We start from the raw sequence: 20,282 nt of genomic DNA on the forward strand, positions 1-20,282 counted from the left end.
GCCAGGCTGGCAAGCCCTTCCAGGCTGTGCTTTCATCCCTGAAACAAACTAAGGATCTTAGTCATCTTCTGTGCTCATTAATTCTGAAATTCTGTTGTTCTTTATAATACCATCTCATCATTGTGCAATCCATTTTGTGAAATATCCTATATTTAAAGTTATGTTGTATTAGGATCTTAATTTTTAAAAGCAGATGAGTAGATTCTACCTAGAGGGAGGTTAAACTTTTTTTTGAGATGGACTAGTCCAAATTGTGTACCAAACTCTTTGTATAACTCAAAGTAAAGTCTACTTGTGACCCAAAAATTGCTGTAATTACATAACCCAATTTGACTTCTAGAGCCACAAGGGAAAGAGGCGGAGTCCTTTATAAATCACTAAAGAAATCAAAATGATGTCACTCTCGTTGTAGGCTAGTAGAGAGAAATCTGGAGATCCTCCAGGAGTAAGCGCTTCCACGGAGGACACTGGCTGGAGAGAAACAGGAGTACAGTCGGGACAGAGAACTGAAGTGGGAGTGTGGGCAGGGAAGGGGGCAGGAGCCTGCAGAGGGAAGTGCAGGAGGCCCTCGGCGGGTCAGCAGCCGGGGTCCCAGAGTTCAGCCCTCTGCCTCTTATGCCCTGCAGAGTTGTGGATCCAGATACAGATTTACCGTTAACTCTTGCCCCAAGCTTCGGCTCCCTTGGGGGCATGGAGAATGTGGATCCGTATGAGGGTGGTGTGCAGGCCGTAGGACCAGTAACAGAACCAGAGCAGAGGCTGCTGCTCCCAGCACCCATACAGCAAGGCTGTCCTCTCTCACGGCAGCCCTGCACAGTCTCTGATCCCCACCCCACCGCCTGCTCTGCTGGGGGGTCTCCCTCTCCATCAGACCCTCAGTTACAGCCAGATGGCCTGACCCTCCAGTAAGAGAAAACATTGAGCTCAGGAACCCCACAGACTTCCTGAGTTCAGCACATGCTCCTGAAGATGCTCAGTGCTTTTCTCTTGCCAGTAAAATAGATTGGTTTGCCCAGTGACACACCCGACCTCCTACGATTTCCTGCATCTGAAATGGAACTTCAGGCCCTAGGTCCTTTTTCTGACCATTAGGTAATTAATACAATATTTGGAAATAGGACTTTGGCCTTGAAATAGGAAAGGGAAAATATGGACACAGATAAAACAGAATAGCATTTCTACATTTCTGAGTAGCCAAGAGCCACATGTGGCTAGCCCAGTGAGAGCATCAGGCAGTACCAGGCTATGGGCGGTTCACAGCCTCGACGACACAGCACCAGTAGTGAGCCCTTTGCTCACTGGTGGGTTTGCACTTACAGGAAGGCTCTGGCATGTGGCATATGGAGTTCTGTCCTATGGCCTAGTTGTTATCTTTGTGCCTGGGTGATATTTTTCATCCTTCTGAGGTTTTCAGAGTTGCTTATCTAAAAAAAAGTATTCTCTCGTGCACAGTAATTGTTAGCAGTTGTGTGAACACAGCCTGGAAGGAAGGACCGCAGAGTCCTGGCGTGGATTTCACTGTTGGCTGGGTGTGTGGGTGCCTTTCGCTCTAGCAGCGACCACCTAAGCCGAGAAAACGCTTCCTCTGATGTGTTTCCCCCTTAGCGATATCGAGATTTCCAGAGCACAGACTCCAAAAGCCGTGGAAGTCCTTGCCAAGGAGATAGGATTGCTTGCAGATGAAATTGAAATCTACGGCAAGAGCAAAGCCAAAGTGCGTTTGTCCGTGCTCGAGAGGTTGAAGGATCAAGCAGATGGGAAATACGTCATCGTGGCCGGGTAAGACAACTTTCAGCGTCCATTTTCCTAAGAGGACATGTTTGTAAAACGCTCTTACCTAGTTATGGCTGTTGTCAGCCCCCTCCAATCCATCCTGCCTGCAGATTGGACATGAGCTTGGCCATTTCTCTTAGTATTTCTGCATCTGACATGAGGTTAAGTTTTTATTTTCAGTGCAATACATTCTCCACAAAATACAGTGCGGTGAGTTACTGATCCAATACTCATTTTTTGTTTCTCATACTTTTGTTTTCATTACCCTTGCACCTCCTTGGGTTTTTCATCATTTCTCATGATAAAAATCAAAATCAGAACTGAAAATAAGTATTTTTGAACTGAGCAGGTTTTTTATGGTGTCTTTAGAAAGAACATTTTAATGGAAAATGTACAGAAAATTGTGTGAAACTGGTATTTTCCTGTTAATATCCCCCAAATCTTGCTTCTTACTTGCATAACCAAAATTCATTATTTCTCTTTTCTTGCATTTCAAAATTAACATTGGTGGGCCATTTTCTTTTGTGTTGGTCATTTTAGAAAAACAAACACAGTTTTTGTGAAAAGGAGCATTTGTGATATTTTCTCTTTTTAAAATAAAAGACATTCACTAGCTGAAAAATGATAGAAAACAAGGGATTGCAAATATTTATTCAGTGTGACCCGAGGGAACACCAGGAGCGCATATAAATTCCTTTGTTGTCTTGAAATTTCATTGCATGGACTTGCTAAGGATATAGAAGCCAAGGCTCTTGGCACAAAACCTGTTTGTTAGGCAGAAACGTTTCTTAAAACTGGACTTGATCACGTGTCCAGTTTTACATGTTTAATTATTAATGAAAGTGCTCTGTTTCCTTTTCTGCTTATAAGAGTCTTGCACACCTATTGTAAAAGTATTCCAAAGTACAGACAGTATAAATAAGAAAGTAAACCAACCCAAATCCTACAGCCCAAAAGAAATGGCTGGTGACATTTGACCATCTGGACACTGGATCGTCTTTCCTAAATGCGAGCACCCCACATATGCAGCCCTGAAAGCAGCTTGCTCTTTCAGCAGTGTGCTGTGCACCTGGCTCTGTGGGAGTCCCAGGAGAGCCATGTCATCATTGTTCATGACTGCATAACATTCCAGCGCTAGCATCTGAGATGCTTAAACCTTCTGGGGAAGGGGTCAGTGTGGGGCTGGGGGGCAGGGTGTGAGTTGGGTGTGTTCCATGTTACACATCTTTCCAGGCTCTGGCAAGTCACCGGGAAGCACTGCTGTAACTCGGCCACTGGGAGTACAGCATGTTTCTAATTCTTCAAGTATATTAAGACAGAAAAATGATAGCCCACAATGTATTTAGCCCACTCTCTATGGGTAGGCACTTGAATTGTTTCTCTTTCCTGGCTATTATAAATAGTACTGAAATTAACAATTTCCAGAGATTGGAGCATCTAGCTAGTGGGGCCTGATGCCAGCTTGCTGACGGTGAATAAACACTCTGGGGCATGACCCACTTCCAAAGTGCCTTATCCTTGGGTTACCTTCCTTCTTCCAGGCACTCAGTGATCCTCATAGATGCGTTTGCTGATTTTCCCACCCTGTTTCAGGCAAGGACTTGAAGAAAGCTCAGAAGGATATGCTCGCAGTTTATGAAGGAAGACTCTTAGAGTGGGTTATTATATGGAGTGATTGTGATTTACTCCATTTGGAGCTTGTCAGTAGTAGAAATGAAACCACAATTCTAGACAGAGACCCGTCCTTAACGGTGAACACAGAATCTGTCCGATCCAGGTAGTACTGTTGTTGAATTCCCGACATGAAGTCCTGTTGAACAAGCCAGGCCTCCAGCCACATGCTGGGGTATGACCGGGCCTGGCTCCTTCGGATTCCAGCTATGTGTCTCTGCCCTGTCGAACGGGGCTCCAGACTTTCTCATACATGTTTCTTGTGTAACTGAGTTCAAGAAGCCAAGTTGCCAGATTGTAGTTAGAAATGAAAATTAAACCTGAATTCTCAAGTACAAATTAAACTCCAAGAGAACAAGAGTTCTATTTCTGAAGTTGTGATAGAAGTTTCCTTATGAACAAAGGCCTATACAGGAGCAAAAATTAAATTTTGTTGCTTTCAATTGCTTTGGAACAAAAAATAACAAACCCCAAAGCTTTGAGGCTAGGTTGTAGAGACATATATGCAGCCGCAGCAACACTGGGAGGATTTTAGAAGTTAAATCCCAGATTGTATTCCATAAACTCCCCCAGACCAGTATAACACCTGGTACTTTTTTCAGTGTGTAAACTGCCTTCCTTATCTAATCTAAGTAAAACCCAATTTAAACTGAAAAGGTCACTCAAAGTAAAAATCATCTCCATAATTTTACTTTTGATCAGGTTAATTAGTTATAGAAAAATTATGCTATTGCAACTTCTTCAGAAATATAAATGACCTATCAGTTCAATAGAGAATTATTTCCTTTTTTCTGAAAGGATTTTTGATCCTGAAGATAATATTGCTTTATTGCAAAAATAAGTTTTAAACATAAAAATAAAGAGGAAGAAGATGAAATCCCTTTCTCAGCAGTGCTAATTTTTTGTATTCCTTTATTTCCAGAATTTTATCTGTGCATCTATACTTTTTACACATAGAGATTATGCAATAAATACCATTGTGTGTCCTGCCTTTTTCTCTGAATACTGTAACAAATCTTTTCCCGTGCTTTAGAAGAATTCCAATAACCAAGTAATTTTTCAATAAACCTAAATAATAATCTATGTGTTACTATAATTTTAATTTATATAAAAAAGTGATTTAAATAGATCAACATTGGATTAAAATATAAAACAATGGGATTTTTTAGAAATTTTCTACTATTAATACCCCAAATGCAGAACAGATTAATTTGTTTAAAATAAAACCTATTCTCTAAACCCCAGTATCTTGCTTTGTCAGAATCATCTGTATTTCATCAGCTACACATCGAATGGTATTTACACCTACATATCACTTTATTTGCTTTGCCTGACAAAATGAAAAGTATTGGGAATTGTTCAGGGAAATAAGCCAAGAGAATCTTAAGGGCTCTTGAGTTTTACATATTTTCCCAGTTACACTAATGAAAAGGAATTTGTTTGAGAACTTGACTCAGAGTGCAGCTGTGGGGCACCAATGTGTGTGCAGGGTTGGTCTCCCCTGGCCCTTTACTGATTTCTGTATAGAAGTTTCTAGAACGCCTCTCAACTGCTTGCACAAAACAGCTAAAAGAAAGACCCGAACTGGTCTGTGAACAGACTGAAGTTCATATTAAAGGAAAACAGCTTTTATATCACTTCAGTTTTGGTTTCTGGGTAATGCCAAATACCCTGATTTGATTTTATTTCTTAATGTTTGCCTCTCTGCCTCGGATAACTAGATATCTGTGATTTTTTTTCCTTTCTTGACACAACTTGCAAAATAGAACAAAGGTGTTTAGAAGAAATCACCACTGATGGGACTTTAGAACTATTTACCCCAGTCAAGTAAGACAGGAAACACAAGCAAATGAACTAGGGAATTTATCATTAGGTAATAAAAGGCTTTTTAAGAAACCTTCCAAACCCTGAGATCCCCAAGCTAAGGCATCTGTCATACGCCATTTGCGCTCCTAGGTTTGGAGTCATGGTAGATGACTCACCAGTCATCCTGAGTCGGAGACTTTGAGTTCAGTGTTACCACGTCCCTCTGCATAAACAGTCTCCTTGCCTTTGAGTGAATGGCAGACTTTCAGATGGTGACTACATTGTCAGAGAATACCTGACAGGTTTTTACTGTGGTTGAAAAGAAATAATGTTTGTCTTAGAAGAGGCACTATCTTTTGTTAAACGTTGTTGTGCTTTGCTTCTAGAGGGCTAGAAAGGAGACAGGTCACTTTATCTCAGCTGGCTCATGACCTATAGGAATCCTAGGATGTTGCCCTTCGTATGATAAGCATCTCATAAATGCTTTGGGATACCCAAGCAAGTCACTGCTTAGAAAAGTTGAGTAAGGTAATGACCAGGAATTGCAGTTCAAGCTCCAAAAATCCTAAGTTCTTCTAGAAAGGGGAATCAGGTTAGCATAGAACTTGTTCTTTTCATGATAATTTGTAGCCTGAATCAAAGATACAAGATGATCATAAAACCAAATTTTGATACCGAAATTAGGAATGAGGTGAAATAACATTTTTATTGTAGCTCTCCTTATGGCTCCCAATAAATCCTTCCTACTTTCTGATTTCTTTCCTGAATTGTATTAGTTGGCAGTAAGCTAAGCAGTATGTTTCCAATTAAGAGTTGGATGGTTCGCTGAAGTTTTGAGGAGGTCATCTCTGGGTGTGTCTGCTTTTGGCTGTCTCCAGCAGCTCTGTCAGCATATCCTTGGGAATGAAAATGTAATCCTTCATGTGACAGTTTAAGAAAACCACCTCTTCCTTTGCAAGCAGTAAACGCTCAGTCTGGTGCTCAAACTCCCTGGTCATCAATACTGCATTTGCTCTGCAGGCTGTTGTGAGGTTGTGATGCCTGGGGCTTTCTCACTACTTTAGCTCATGTTGTAGCTCAAGCCAGAGAATGTGGCTCGAGCACAAGTCCTTCATATGCCCTGGAGGCCTCAGCTTAGACACATGTCCTGTGGGGGGAGGACCCGGAGGGCCCCTTCCCCAGCAGTGTTCATGCTGGCCCCCCAACCCTTGCGGGACCGTCCACCACCTCTTCCGACCCAGTGAGCCCTTGCTTGGCTTCCAAGAAACACCACCTTCTGCCAGGGGCTCTGACTTTATGCTGCTGCTTAGTAGTTTCTTTCAGCACTCTCTTCTCCAGAACATTCCTTCAGAGAAAGTGTATCTCAAGGGAACCACCTTTGTCCCTTTTCTGTGCCCCTTCCATTGCATTAAGTTGCTGATTGTAGGTCACCATCTCCCTCCATGGAAACAACTAGTGAAGTCAGACAACTTGGCTGGGTTTGATTTCCAGCTTGACTGCTTGGTGACTGTGTGATCCCCAGGGAAGCCTCCACCTTGCCCCAACCCAGGGAGACCCCCTTCCAGGGACTCTCACCCTGTAGCCTCACTGTCCTGCTTCCCTGCCTCAGTGTGGGCCATTCATTGTCATGCTGATGTGTCTACACAGCTGCCATCAACCCAAGTTCTGTGAAGACCGTGATGGCGTCCAACTCAGCTATCACGTGTCCCCAGGTCTAGCAGCCCAGTGTGTTGTCATATTTGATGACATTTGCTGAGCCGATGACTGTACTGCTGGCATGGGCTGGGCTCGCTGGGGCCGTTATGTGTCCACGGCCATTGCTTCTCTGTGGTCACATTACATTTTGCGGGTCAGAAAACTAAGGTTGGTGAGTGTGGCTTTGTTGCGGGTGAGTATCCCAGACAACCAGCTCACACCATCTAACTCACAGGCACCCAAGGAACCATTCTTAAAACGGTGGTTCACGTGTCCTGAGGAACAGTCGGTGGCGCCTCACTGGGGAACGTAGTACCCCTGGCCTACTAACACGATGACATTGTCATGCATGTTTGCTGTGGTTTTGTCGGGTGTTGTGCGCCGCAGGGCGGGGATGATTGACTCAGGGTGTGGCGAAGCTTTGCACTAATTCTTTCCAAATATTGAGGGGCTGTTGTACTTAGTGATTCCAACTCTAGGAAGTAGGAAGCTGCAGGAGTGCGGACATCTCCACGTTAAGGGGAAAGGACTTCCGAGCTGTGAAAGCTGTATGGGACGAGTGGGCTCCCCATGAGCTCCACCTCGGCTGTGCGCAAACGTCACGAAGACAAGCTCTGGGCCCTGAGATCTAGGAGATGATGAACGGGGCGGGGTGGGTTCCTTCCCACACCGAGTGAGGTCCATGCGGTCACTCACTGGTGGACCATGGCGCTGACCCCATGTCCCCATTGTGTCCCCAGTGAATGGCTTTGGAAAAACAAATGCCAAATGGCCCATCAGCGAAAGTGACGTCAGTTTTGTAATTATTTGAGCCATTTCGATGGCAGGTTCGATCCCATTTCTACAAATTCTACAAATGACGATGTTGCCAGGATGCTGCCCCATGGCTTCATTTTTGCAGTCTCTTGGTAAAGGTGTGTCTATAATCTCCATTTTAAATTCAGCCTGGACTGTGCAAGGTGGATGGATCATGTTGGTCCAAGAAAACAAAAGTATCGTTTTTCCCAACATCTTCAGGGTTGGTTCTGGTAGCTTCGGTTGATTGGAACCATTACTAACCGGACTCTCCCCCACCCGCCAGGATCACCCCCACGCCGCTGGGAGAAGGGAAGAGCACGGTCACGGTGGGGCTCGTGCAGGCGCTGACCGCGCACCTCAACATCAACTCCTTCGCCTGTCTGCGGCAGCCTTCTCAAGGGCCCACGTTCGGAGTTAAAGGTACTTGATAGGACAGCTAGTGTGGTTTTCAGAGCAGAATTGTCTGGGAAGAAAAGTTTGAAAAGTACATCATCAACAGATGTGGGCATCTTAGGAGGAGAGGCTGGGACATTTCATCCCTGCGTGAGCCCCCATTCCGGCATGCATGCGCCCCACCCTGCCCTGTGTGCACCCCCACCCACCCTGCCACCAGGACCTGGAGTCTCTTGCAGGTTGGTCCCCTGAAGCAGGAGCTGCATTGGGGCTTCAGGGGACCCCGCCAGAAGCCTGATGGTTTCATCAGGAGGGGTTTGGAAACGGCCGTTTGTATTGGTGTTTGTCGTTCCAACCACCGTGGAAGGAAGGTCTTTCTGTGGACATGGAGACCTGTGGGTCAGCCCCTAATCGTGCCCGGGGGAACTCAGTAGCAGACTGTGGACAGAGAGATAGGGTGGAAGTTTAATTTATCATGAAATCTGGCTTTACAGTAGCGTTGATTGCCGCAATTACTCTTTGTTCTTGACCTTGGGGTCTTTTCAGCAGACCTGTCATTATATTACTGTTGCAAATGCTAGTCTCTCCTAACTCGTCAGTCCCTGATAACTCAGTGCCATGGGGTATGCAGTGGAAAGAACAATGTACGTGGAGCAGTAGGCAGAAGCTTTATTCCTGGCTGTTTCCAACGCGGTGTGGCCTTTAGCGGGTCATAACCTCTCTGAGCCACAACTCTAAGAGGGTGAAAAGAATGATAGGACCAGCCTCAACACGTGGAACGTAAACATGATATGCATGTGGAAGGTAGCAGCATTGTTCTAGAAAGGCACAGCCTTTTAAATATAGTAACTTTACACCTTTGAGGGATAAACAACGTGACAAATTTTATGTGCTGTAATCTAACAAACCAATGTTTATAATGTGTTAATCTCAGTTTATCGGGTGGGTTTTTTAGCAAAGTTATTAGATGAAGCCTGGCTGCACAGAACTGTCGATAAATTAATAGCCTCATATGCTGATACGTGCTATGTTATTTTAACCCTCCTTAAGAAAAAAGAAGGCAGATGCAGCCCTCCTATTGCGTAGTTGGATGTGTGAGCATCTCACCTCCTTCCTGGTTTGACGGTCACGCATCCCACTGCCTGTTATTTCACTTGGGTGGGGCACACCTGTGGGCTGGGCGATGTGCCCCAGCTCTGTCCATCTGAGGAGCTGTGTGTGGTGACTCACTTTCAGCTGTGCCTGCTCTCTTGTTTAGGAGGAGCCGCGGGCGGCGGGTATGCCCAGGTCATCCCCATGGAAGAGGTAAGTCTACCATGGACCCCAGCACTTAGCAGAGTGTCCAGCACATAGTAGGTGTTCACTCTCATAGTAGGAATCACTGTTGGTTTTGCTGAAGGAACAGGAGAGGTTTTCCATCCGCAGAGGACAGAATGGCAGGCAAACTCAAGGGTAGTCTTCAAGATCGGGGGTCAGAGGGGATGATAAAGAAAGTAGTGCAAGAAAAATGGTCTTGGGTTTCACAGCTGAAGGGATAAGTAACTCGCACAAGCTAAGAAGATCCAGAGCCGAGGCCAAGCTGGGGCTGGAGGACAGAGAAGGCAGCTTGGCCAGCCGGCTGAGAAAGGGTCGGTGTCCTCGGCAGCCGCTGCAGGATGGGGCGTCCAACCCAACTCAAGGCATGAGGCTGCCGGAACTGCCTGGTGGTCGTGGAGTGGGTCCGCATGACCAGGCTGTTCATGTCTTAAATTTGAGGCCTATTTCTTCACCTCTTTTCCCCAGCTAGGCACAGGGCCTGCTACTCAGTGTCTTGAGCAGACAGTGCCTAGCAGAAGAAACTTAATTAATAAACAATCACGGGGGAAATGATAGAATCAATTCCAGATGCCTAGCAGAACTGAGAGTGAAAACACCGATTGGAGGGCAGGAGGAGCCAGCCTGGGGGAGGATGAGGGGATGCTACCCCGGAGCAGTGGGGAGCACCTGGCCAGGCCTTGCAGGAGCAGGCCTATTCAGGGAACCCGAGAACACCCACCTGGTTGGGCCCAGTGGGCCCCAGGAGTGGAGGGGGATGAGGCAGAGAAACAGGCCAACTTGTGCTCAGCTCTTGGGGTTTAAGCCAAGGCTGGATTTTTCTTGAACAATCATGGACAACCATTCTGGGATCTTGACAGGGTAATGACGTGATGCCAATCAGACTTTATAAAAGTCACCCTGGCTTCTGGGTGGACATTGATGGCGGCCTAGGGTGGACAGGAGGGGTCCATGAGGAGACTAAGCCGGTGGCCCAGGAGGATGGCGGTGAGGGTGGACAAAAGGATGTGGTTGACCTAAGACATGTTTGCAGTGTCCCATGGGCAGGGTGAGAAAGGGCTCAGGGATGGGGTCCAGGGTGCTGGGGTGAGCAAGTCTATATTATAATTTATTGAAATAGAGAACCGCTGGCCTCATGGGGTGAGGTTTGACCTGTGGTTGGGAGGAGGAAGGGTGGGCTGGAGAAAGGGGTTCTGAGGGGGTCTTGAACATCCAAACAGAGATCAGATAGACAGCTGGAAAGAAAAACTTTCATCCCAGTCGTAAAGAGTTCAGTAGAAACATCAGAAAAGAATATTAAATAACCAACAAATGTTTACATTCACTAGTAATCAAATTAATCTACATAAAAACCACTGTTGTCATTTTCCTGTCAAGTGGACAGAGTTGATTTTTTAAAATAGTAATATTAGATTTTGTAAAGAAAAGATCGAAATACACCCTTATACACTGCTGGGAAGTGTATGTTGATAAAACCTTTCTGGAGGGGAATTGGAACTATGTATCAAGTGCCTTTAAAAATTCATACCCTTTGACCCAAATGAATTCATTTTTAGTTTATCCTAAGGAAAAACTAGCTGTATGAGCAAAGATTTCATTTTTTAACTGTTTTCTTCTCATGGTTTGTAGCATTAAAAAATTTAATGTCAAATATCAAAAACTTGATTATCAAATTAATTATGCTATAAGACTAATGATAAAAAATGCTAAAAATAGTACCATTAAATGCAAAAGCTAAGGTACAACCTATTAGGGTCCTATGATCTCAAGGTTAGGGTTACAAATATATTTTGTGAAATACGCATCTGTCATTTTTTGTATTTGCTAGTTATTATATATAGTTTATATTCTATTATATATAGTTACAAAATAAGATTTTAATAATGTTTAAATGTTTAACCTTGTAAGAAATACAACTTAAAACGCCACTTTTTTTTTTTTTTTTTTTTTGCATTTCGACCCAGGAAGTTATTGCACTTTTTGTGTGTGTGTCTCTTTTTTTTAATTGAAGTATCATTACATAATTTCATTATTAAGTTTCAGTTGTGCATCATTAAAAATCAGTATCTGTTTGTATATAATATATTAAACTCTCCACTAAAGTTTCAGTTCTGTCCTTCACTTATTGCCCAACTAACTAATCCACACCTCTTCCCTTCTGATAAACACTAATTGATCTTATGGTCTGTTTTTGTTTTATTCAGTTCATTCATCTGTTTTTTCACGTTCCACATATGAGTGAAATCACAATTTTTGTCTTTCTCCTTCTGATTTATTTCACTTTCAACTCTCTCAAAAAGCAATTTGGTAAATTATCAAATCCTATAGCCCAATAATCACTACTTGAGATATATTACTTACTAGTGATTACTTTAAAAAAAAAAAAAGCTATTGTATGTATTCTTTATAATTGGGAAAGTGAAATTTGAATTTCCAGACATAGGAGACTGAAACATTTAGGTACATCTGTTCAATTTTATAACCGCAAACAGTCACCACAGTGCGAGCTTGCTGTGTACAAATAGTAATTGTGTGCACGTGGGCAGAAGGAAAATAATAGAATTAATGGTGGTGTTAGGATGACATATTTTTCTATTTCTCAGACTTTCTACCATATTTTATATTATCCTATTATTTAACCCCCGCCTAATTCCAAAGGACTTAATATATTACTATTTTCTAAATCTTATAAATCAACACACAGAATTAAATCAAAATGAAGAAGCCTTTCCGCAAGGTCACCACAGTATCTCACCGTTCACCCAAGAATGGAAGAATTTGGAGTTGTGTGTTGTCAAGTGGAAGATTCGGACATTGATATTCTGATTTAGGCTCTTGTATAGACTTAGCTGGAAATAACCATAATTAACAGACTATCTGATTTATTCAGAAAGTCCTTGAATGCTGCCGTGTTTGTTCAAAACAGGTAAAAAGATGATCTCCTTTTGTTTACAGTTCAACCTTCATCTGACTGGAGACATCCACGCCATCACCGCTGCCAATAACTTGCTGGCTGCCGCTATCGACACAAGGATTTTCCATGAAAGCACTCAAACAGATAAGGTGAGAAAAATGCTTAACCTGACATTCATGGATTCCTAAGGAGTTTGTGGAGAACGTGCTGGAGTCCGTATTCTTTCTGAAATTTTATTCATAATGTTTCTTGGGGTGAAAATCCACACTTTGGTCAGATTCTGAAATGAGTTTATGAGTGCTGCCAAGTCTTTGGGAGAATTATGTTAGTTGTATTGTTAAGCCAACTATTCTTTGAGTCTTGAGTTTTGAAGGTGGTTGGTAGAACAATCCTCTTAGGTCTATTCTCCAGTCTAGACTCTTAAGGCTCTAATAATATATGGAATACCCTAGATGTGCTATAAAGAGGCCAGACCCCCTTGTTGGCTTTGGGTGCATGCTGTCTGGGGTAAACCACCCACCTGAAGTGGGGCCAGAGAACCAGGAGCCAGTTCCTCAGACATAGGACACAGATTAAAGTGAGACTCCCACATTTTACAAAAATCTTGATTTCCTCCCATTAAAGTAACTACCTAGGGAACGTTTGAAGCCAAATACAGACAAATGTGATTTGATTGTTATAAGGCTATAGATCAAACAATATGCATTTTTGCAAACTCTGCAGTGTGCATTATTTCAGATCTAGTCGGATTTATTGAAATGACAGAACTTAGCTCTACATTGTTTATATTAGCCAAGAATTTTAATAGGCTCTGCGATCTAAACAGTGCGGTTGTAAATGTAATGAGCTTTGTCATATCTGTGACTTGTCCAAGGTCATGGTTAGCCCTTAAACTTGGGTGGGTTTTATTTTTGTGTCTTTAGGCTCTCTATAATCGACTGGTTCCTTCAGTGAATGGTGTTCGAGAATTTTCAGAAATTCAACTTGCTCGGCTGAAAGTAAGTTTCCCCTTAGTGGCTTTTTAAACAGAAACTATCATAGAAAGACATCAAACACATTGTCAGAGCTGGAGATTTTGAACTTGATTTTATGGAGTTTTTGAGATATTCTACAGGAGCAGAACAGTATTCCCAAGAGAGCACAGACCAGGGTCCTCAGCCCAGGTGCAGGATGAACAAATTAGTTCCTCTTTTTCGGTCTCAGTTTCTTCTTCTGTAAAACAAGAGCACCACTTGGCAGATTGTGGAAAACTATAGTCACCTAACAAATGAGAATTCCCGTGAGTCTCTCATTGGTTTCTGGGAAAAGTGAAAATCCCATTCATCTCATTTTTTTGTTAAAGCAAATTAGTAAGACTATTTGTAAGCAACCTTGCCTTTTTTTTTTTTTTCTTTTCTTGTACTATTGCTTATGTTCTCCTAATTGCATCAGTTTCCCCTTGCTCTTTTTCAGAGACTCAAAAATAACTTGAATGGTATAATATACAGTCACTGGTTGATAATAATTGGTTTAAAAAATTCTCATCCTTAAAGTGAAAATATTAGAAATAGTCATGCCTCAACAGGATTGATTCCCCCCCACCCCAACATTCCTTCTACCCATTTGACCCTTTTGCCCTCCTCTCTTCTCCCACTTAACCTCAGGAACCTCACTTCATTTATTAGTGTCCATTTTGTTTTCCCGCTCTGTCATTTGTGTTACCAAATCATCCCCTAAGTCATCTGTGTTATCAAATAATCCCCTAAATAAATATCCATGGGGCACTGATCAGCTGGATTTCTTGTCCACTTTTTGTGGACTCCAAACAACCTCATAAAGGATTTAGCAATATTTCCTAGACCTAAGCAGAACATGTTACACCTGCCTCACTTGGATTTGAAAAGCAACTTTCTGGGACCTCCCTGATGACACAAGGGTTTAAGACGCAACCTATGAAGCTGTCCGCAGCCTCTGCAGCACAAGTTCGATCCCCTGCTCGCCAGGGAGCTACCCACATGGCGAGGCAGACCTCTCCTGTCTCGCCTGCTGCTCCCCTCAGCAGTGTACTTGGGTTAGTCTGCCTGTTCTGTTCCCCACTCTGTCTCTGGTGAATCCTCTCACCCCCCACACCTCTGGCCTATACCCTAGCTCTAGTATGCATAAATAAATCTTAAAAAAAAAAATAACAACTCTCTGAATAGATTGTGACAACATAAATGTTTTCTCAAAGCACAATCAAATCCTGACAAATTCTATTCCCTCTTTAAAACTAAAATCATAGAAAACCAACACTTTATGTATTAATATAGTATAAGTATTTTATGTACTGGTGTAGTATATGTATGTAAAATTTTTGAAATAAATTATGTTTTCCACAAAAAACATGAAAAAAAATAAAAATAAAAAATTCTCCCTCTTGCTTCTTGCCGAACCAAATTTAGTTTATTGCAAATACAGTTATTCTCGGCATCTACTGCATGCAGTTTCTGTTTCCCAGATTCTTTTTGTAGCCTTTTTCATTGGAAACACTTTCCTAGCATGTTTCCTTTATAGAAATGGATGGATTGCAAGTTTCCATGTTATTTTCTCAGTGAATTAGAGATAGTTTGTTTTGAAAGCACAGACAGAGACTTTGCATGAATGATCGGTGTGGGTATTTACAAAGAAGAACTACCGAAACGCAGCAGTGATGATGCAGGCAGCAGTTAAGTGCCTACTGAGGCCAGCTCGGGGAGGCAGGGGGGCTGCCCAGGAGCCCAGCCTGGACAGGCGCCTTTTCTTTGTGCACTGCCAGCTGCACTGCATTTTCAGATCTGTCATTTTAAGGGTGTGTAACAAATCCCAGTGACTTCCACTTAGACCAGATACAAACCCATCTTGGAGATACTGCAGGTCTGATTCCAGACCACTCCAATAAAGAGAATACCACAATAAAGCGGGTCACATGACTTGTCGGTTTCCCAGTAAATATTGCAGTTATGTTTACACCCTGCTATCATTTACTAAGTGTGCAACAGCATGTATACAAAAAAATGACACAGCCACAGCGTGAGTATAGGCTGTTGGAAAAATAGTGCCGATGGAGTAGCTCAATGCTGGGCGCCCGCAGACCTTCAGTTTGTGAAAACTGGCATCTCTGCGAAGCGAGATAAAGCCACGTGTGATCATAGTGTGCCTGTGTGTAGGTATATGACTTGGTCTGAATTCCATTTTTCTTGCTCAGATTCGTTTTGTTTTTCAGCTTTTTAAATAGACTTTCTTTTTTGAAGAGCGGTTTTAAGCTCACAATAAAATTGGGTAACAGGTACAGAAATGTCCCCTGTGCCCCCAACCCCAAATATATACAGCCTTCCCCACTGTCAGCATCTTCTACTAGAGCGTGAGTGGTTGCTGCCGTTCCTGAAACTACACTGATACATCATGATCACCCAAAGTTCGTAGTTCACGGTTTGGTTCACGGTTTGGTTGTACATTCTTGGCCTTTGGACAAATGAATAATGACATCGATCCACCACGATAGTACCATGCGGAGCAGTTTCACTGCCCTAAGCATCCTCAGTGTTCTCGGTTTTCATCTCTCCTCACCCATAACTCCCGTCAGCCACTCATTCTGTTATTGTCTCCATAGTTTTGTCTTTTCCAGAATGTCTTGCAGTTGGAATCATACAGACTGTAGCCTTTTTAGACTGATTTCTTTTACTTAGGAATATGCATTTAAGTTTCCTTTATGTCTTTTCATAGCGCCATAGCTCTTTTCCTTTTAGCACTCAAGAATATCTTGTTGTTTCAATAAATCATAGTTTTTTTATTCATTCACCTAGCAAGGACATGGTGGTTGCTTCAAGTTCGGGCCATGTTGAATAAAACTGCTGTAAATATCCATGTGCAGGTTTTCACGTGAACATACATTTTTAAACTCCTTTGCATACATGCATGGCTGACATTTGCTAGATTAAATGGGCGAGTACATTTAGTTTTGTAAGAAGCTGCCAGGCTGTCCCCTAAATGGCTCTCCCCACCACCACTGAATGAAACTCCTGTTGTGCCACATCCTCGCCAGCACTTGGTGTTGTCAGTCATTCCATGGGAGCATATTGGTGCCTTTCATTTTCATTAGCATTTCCCTGATGACACCTGGCATCGGGCATCTTACCCTGTGCTCATTTGCCTTCTCTGTCTTTGGCGAAGTGTCTGTTTAAGGGACTTTTCATTTTATTGTTAATGTTTCAATTGAGGATTAGTTCAGTATTTTAAGACTTCATTATTAGCCATGGAGAAAATGAGAGGGGTGATTTGGGTTACATTTTGCTTTCTGTTCATTCTAAAACTTACTGCGTTTTCTTCTTGATCATTAGAAACTGGGAATAAAAAAGACTGATCCGAGTTCACTGACAGAAGAGGAGATCAGTAAATTCTCCCGGCTCAACATCGACCCCTCCACCATCACGTGGCAGAGAGGTGGGTGCTGGGCGCCCAGTTGGGTGGGTCCTGTAGGTTCCAGGTGAAGCTCTTGAATCAGTTTCACAGATGTCCATTTTGTTTCATCCCGTTGTCTCCCAGCTTCGGATTCATGAGTCCACCATGTAGCGCAGAAACTGACCATCCTCACCTCCTCCTCAGGGAAAAATGTCTTCATCTCTTAAGCCAACTGCTCCTTCTGGGCTAAGTCCCATCCACTCCAGCTCTTCTAGAATTGGCGGGAACCTTTTTTCCTCTGTGTCTCTCTTCTCTGATCTCTTTTCCTATATTTAGAAAAAGTGAAGTCTGTCTCCTTTGATGTTCTGATGTCTTTTCTCCCCACTGTCCTTACTCCTTTCCCTCCTTGACCAGGTGCTCCAGGCGCATTATATTCTCAGTGGAATTTTTTTCTCTGCATCTAGTACGTTTCTCTAACCCTTCAAATGCAGCTGCCGGCCTCCAGCCTGCATCCCTGCTGCCTCCTCCTCCTGCACCACCTCTGCAGGGGCGAGGCAGCAGGGCAGAGCAGCACATGTGGGGATGGAGCCTCCACCCTGTTGCTAACTTCCCGCTGGGCCCGAGCGCATCCTCTCAGATCTTGGACATGGCCGTGGATGTGCCTGCGTGACCCCACAGGCTCAGGGCTGTGTGGTGTTGGGTGGTGTCGGCTCCTGTGCTTCTTAGACCTGTCTCCTTCCTTTTTCTGTCTCCTTCCAGAGCATTTTTATCAGATGCCTAATTTACTGCACTTCCCTCTTAAGATATCTTCTTAATGCCATTTCTACCCCACAATTCGTTAGGTGCATTTTATGGAGATGCTGTCCCGGCCCTTGCTGAGAAGCCCCGGCCTAGGGGGTAGACCTGCACCCACCCCGTGTGGGAATCCGCCCTCACACAGCTTGGCCACATGGCTGCACCCGCCTCTACTCCCTGCTGGTTTCCTACCGGTCAGCCTGCCTCTGTCCTTCTGCCCACCCTCGCCATACCCACCCCTTCTTCTTGCCTATACCACCCCCCCCCCCCACAGCTGAGCCTCACCCCTTCACCTTGCTGCCCTCCTGAGAATCCATTCACCCTGTTCATTCAGAATTTAGTGTTTTCCCACAAGCCCAAGGTGGAGCGGGTCTTGGGGCTCACACTTACGAGCTGTGTGACTCTGGAAAATGCTGCACTCATCTGCCCATTATGTGGGTGCTGTCACCCCCTTGTTCTCCAGCCTGCTAAGACATCTGACAGGGAGTTCCCTCATCCCATGCCTCCCCTTCACCAGGCTTCATGGATTATCCAGGACACACACAAGCAGAAGCAGCAGTGCCTTGGGCCATTTTGCTTCTGGACAGCAAGCCCTGACCTCTGGGAGCTTCAGAAACCCCAGGCCTCAGAGGGCACCTTCCCCAGACCTCCCTGGGGCATCCCTTCTCTGTCCAGAAGTGGGTGATCCCAGCACCTTGCAGGGGCCAGTGCAGTTCTGCTAAGAGCCCTGGGTCATCCCTGTGTCCTGATCTGGTGATTTAACAAGCAGATTGACACATTCTGGGATTGGCTCAAAACTCTGGTCAGCACCACAGCACTGGAGGGGCCATTTAGAGCCAAGAATTAGACAGATCAGTCTGCTCCAAATTAACCAAACTCTCCGTGTCTCCCCTTCACCTGTAAACGCCCAGATGAAAGGCACTGGTTTGTCTGTGGCCCATCCCTCTAGCGTGGGGCCTAGCACAAAGCTGGCCCTCAGCTTTATTCCCGGAATGAACAGTTTGCTGCTCCACCTTTGGCTCAATCATAGAGGCCAGGACTATGTGCACCGGCCTCAGTTTGCATCCTAGTCTCTCTCTTCACCTGTGTGTCCCTGGCATTCCTCACGTCTCCTGCCGGGCATCCGCAGCACGCTGTGTTTTGTTTGAGATGCCTGCTCTGCCGGGGCCCGGGTCCAGGCAGGTTGGATGCTGCTGATTATAGATGATTTTGCCAACGTGTTTTAAAAATTTTGTCTGTTTGTGTTCTCCTTGTTAAATTTAAACCAGCTGAATTTCCAATAAAAAGATCCATTTTAATACCTATATTGTGTGTATTACACACAATGAGAAGGGAATACTTTTACTTTACATGATTTTGCCCTGTGGTCCTGGGAATAAGGACTAGCAAGTAAATACTGAAAAGCACTTGTTTCTGTCAATCTGTCTGTCTGTCTATCATATATATGTAAGCACTCTGTCTGTATCTTAAAGCCATAAAGGTTTATATGTGTTTGATGAGTATTGTTTGAGGGTGTTAGCATGTCTCTGTGTGTGTGTGTGTGCGTGTGTGTGTGTGTGTGTGTGTGTGTGTGTGTGTTTGTGAGAGAGAGAATTACATGGGTAGAGAAAAAGAGACGGATAGCCCTGAGTCGGAAGACAGCAGTCTGGGCAAGGCGATCAGTCTCCAGTGCTTTGTATGTGAGAGAAAGGTTAACATTTTCCATCCTACAGATGCTTGTAGTTCCCAAATATATATTTCCTGTCACTATTTTTGTCAGTAACCTAGTCTACATTTAGTAAAGTGGATCTGTGTTGCCAGTGTGGACAACTTGTTGTTTGATGCCACATAAATGATTGGTGAGGTCTGTGTTCTGGCTTTGCTTCCCAGCACTGTAAATTTAGTTTTCATGCAATCAAATTACGTTTTCACGAAGACAGTGTGAATCTGTGCAACTGGAAAAAGCCAAGGAAGGGAAATAAAGAGAATTGTCGCCTGCTCTAATCACCATCGAATTGGTCCCCCCACCCCTTCCTCCCACCATTCTGTTTTATTTTTTTTTTATTATGGTAAAATGTACAAAATATATCATTTTAGCCATTCCTAAGTGAGCCATCCATGGCATGAAATACTCAGAGGGTTTGCCATGGCTGCCCCATCACCACTACCTATACCCAAAATCTTTTCCATCATCCCCAAGGAAACTTACCAATTAAACAATAACTCCGCTTCTCCCCTTAGCCCCTGGTAACCACGATTTAACTTTCTGTCTGAATTTACCTATTCTAGGTACGTCATGCGTAAGTGGAATCATACACACCGTCCTCTGTATCTGGCTTATTTCAGTTTGCATCTTGTTTTCAACAATCATCTCTGTTGACCCATATCAGAAATCTGTTCTTTTTGTGGCTGTATAATCCATTAGATGTATGCACCACTTTTTGTTTATAATTTTGTCTGTTGATAGGCACTTGTTTGTTTCCACATTTTGGCTATTGCCAGTATTGCTGCTGTGAGCATGGGTATGCAAATATCTGTTTGAGTCCTGGATTTTTATTCTACTGGCTATAGACCCAATAGTGAAATTTCTGGATCATCTGGTTGTTTAGTGTTGGACATTTTAAGAAGCTGAATTGACTTCTTCTTGCCTTGGGTCTTATTACAAAAGTTACTGCTTCAAAAATGGTTTTCCTTACTGGCACTTAATCACTTACTGATATTTTTATTCTGTTTCAGCCACCTCTTTGTC

General features: G+C 43.7%; 1 protein-coding gene across 1 annotated transcript in view; it reads left to right on the top strand.

Annotated features, from left to right (window-relative positions):
- Positions 1-20,282, top strand: part of MTHFD1L (methylenetetrahydrofolate dehydrogenase (NADP+ dependent) 1 like) — a gene marked incomplete at both ends in the record, with an annotated part of 149,604 nt that overhangs the window by 39,188 nt on the left and 90,134 nt on the right. The window contains 6 exons of the mRNA XM_084227680.1: positions 1,606-1,779; positions 8,027-8,163; positions 9,395-9,441; positions 12,406-12,513; positions 13,288-13,362; positions 16,699-16,801. Of these exons, the coding sequence (XP_084083806.1) occupies positions 1,606-1,779; positions 8,027-8,163; positions 9,395-9,441; positions 12,406-12,513; positions 13,288-13,362; positions 16,699-16,801 (644 nt within the window). The remainder of the gene's footprint in view (positions 1-1,605; positions 1,780-8,026; positions 8,164-9,394; positions 9,442-12,405; positions 12,514-13,287; positions 13,363-16,698; positions 16,802-20,282) is intronic.

Source organism: Talpa europaea (assembly GCF_964194135.1).
Source record: "Talpa europaea genome assembly, chromosome: 2".
Taxonomy (NCBI): Eukaryota; Metazoa; Chordata; class Mammalia; order Eulipotyphla; family Talpidae; genus Talpa; species Talpa europaea.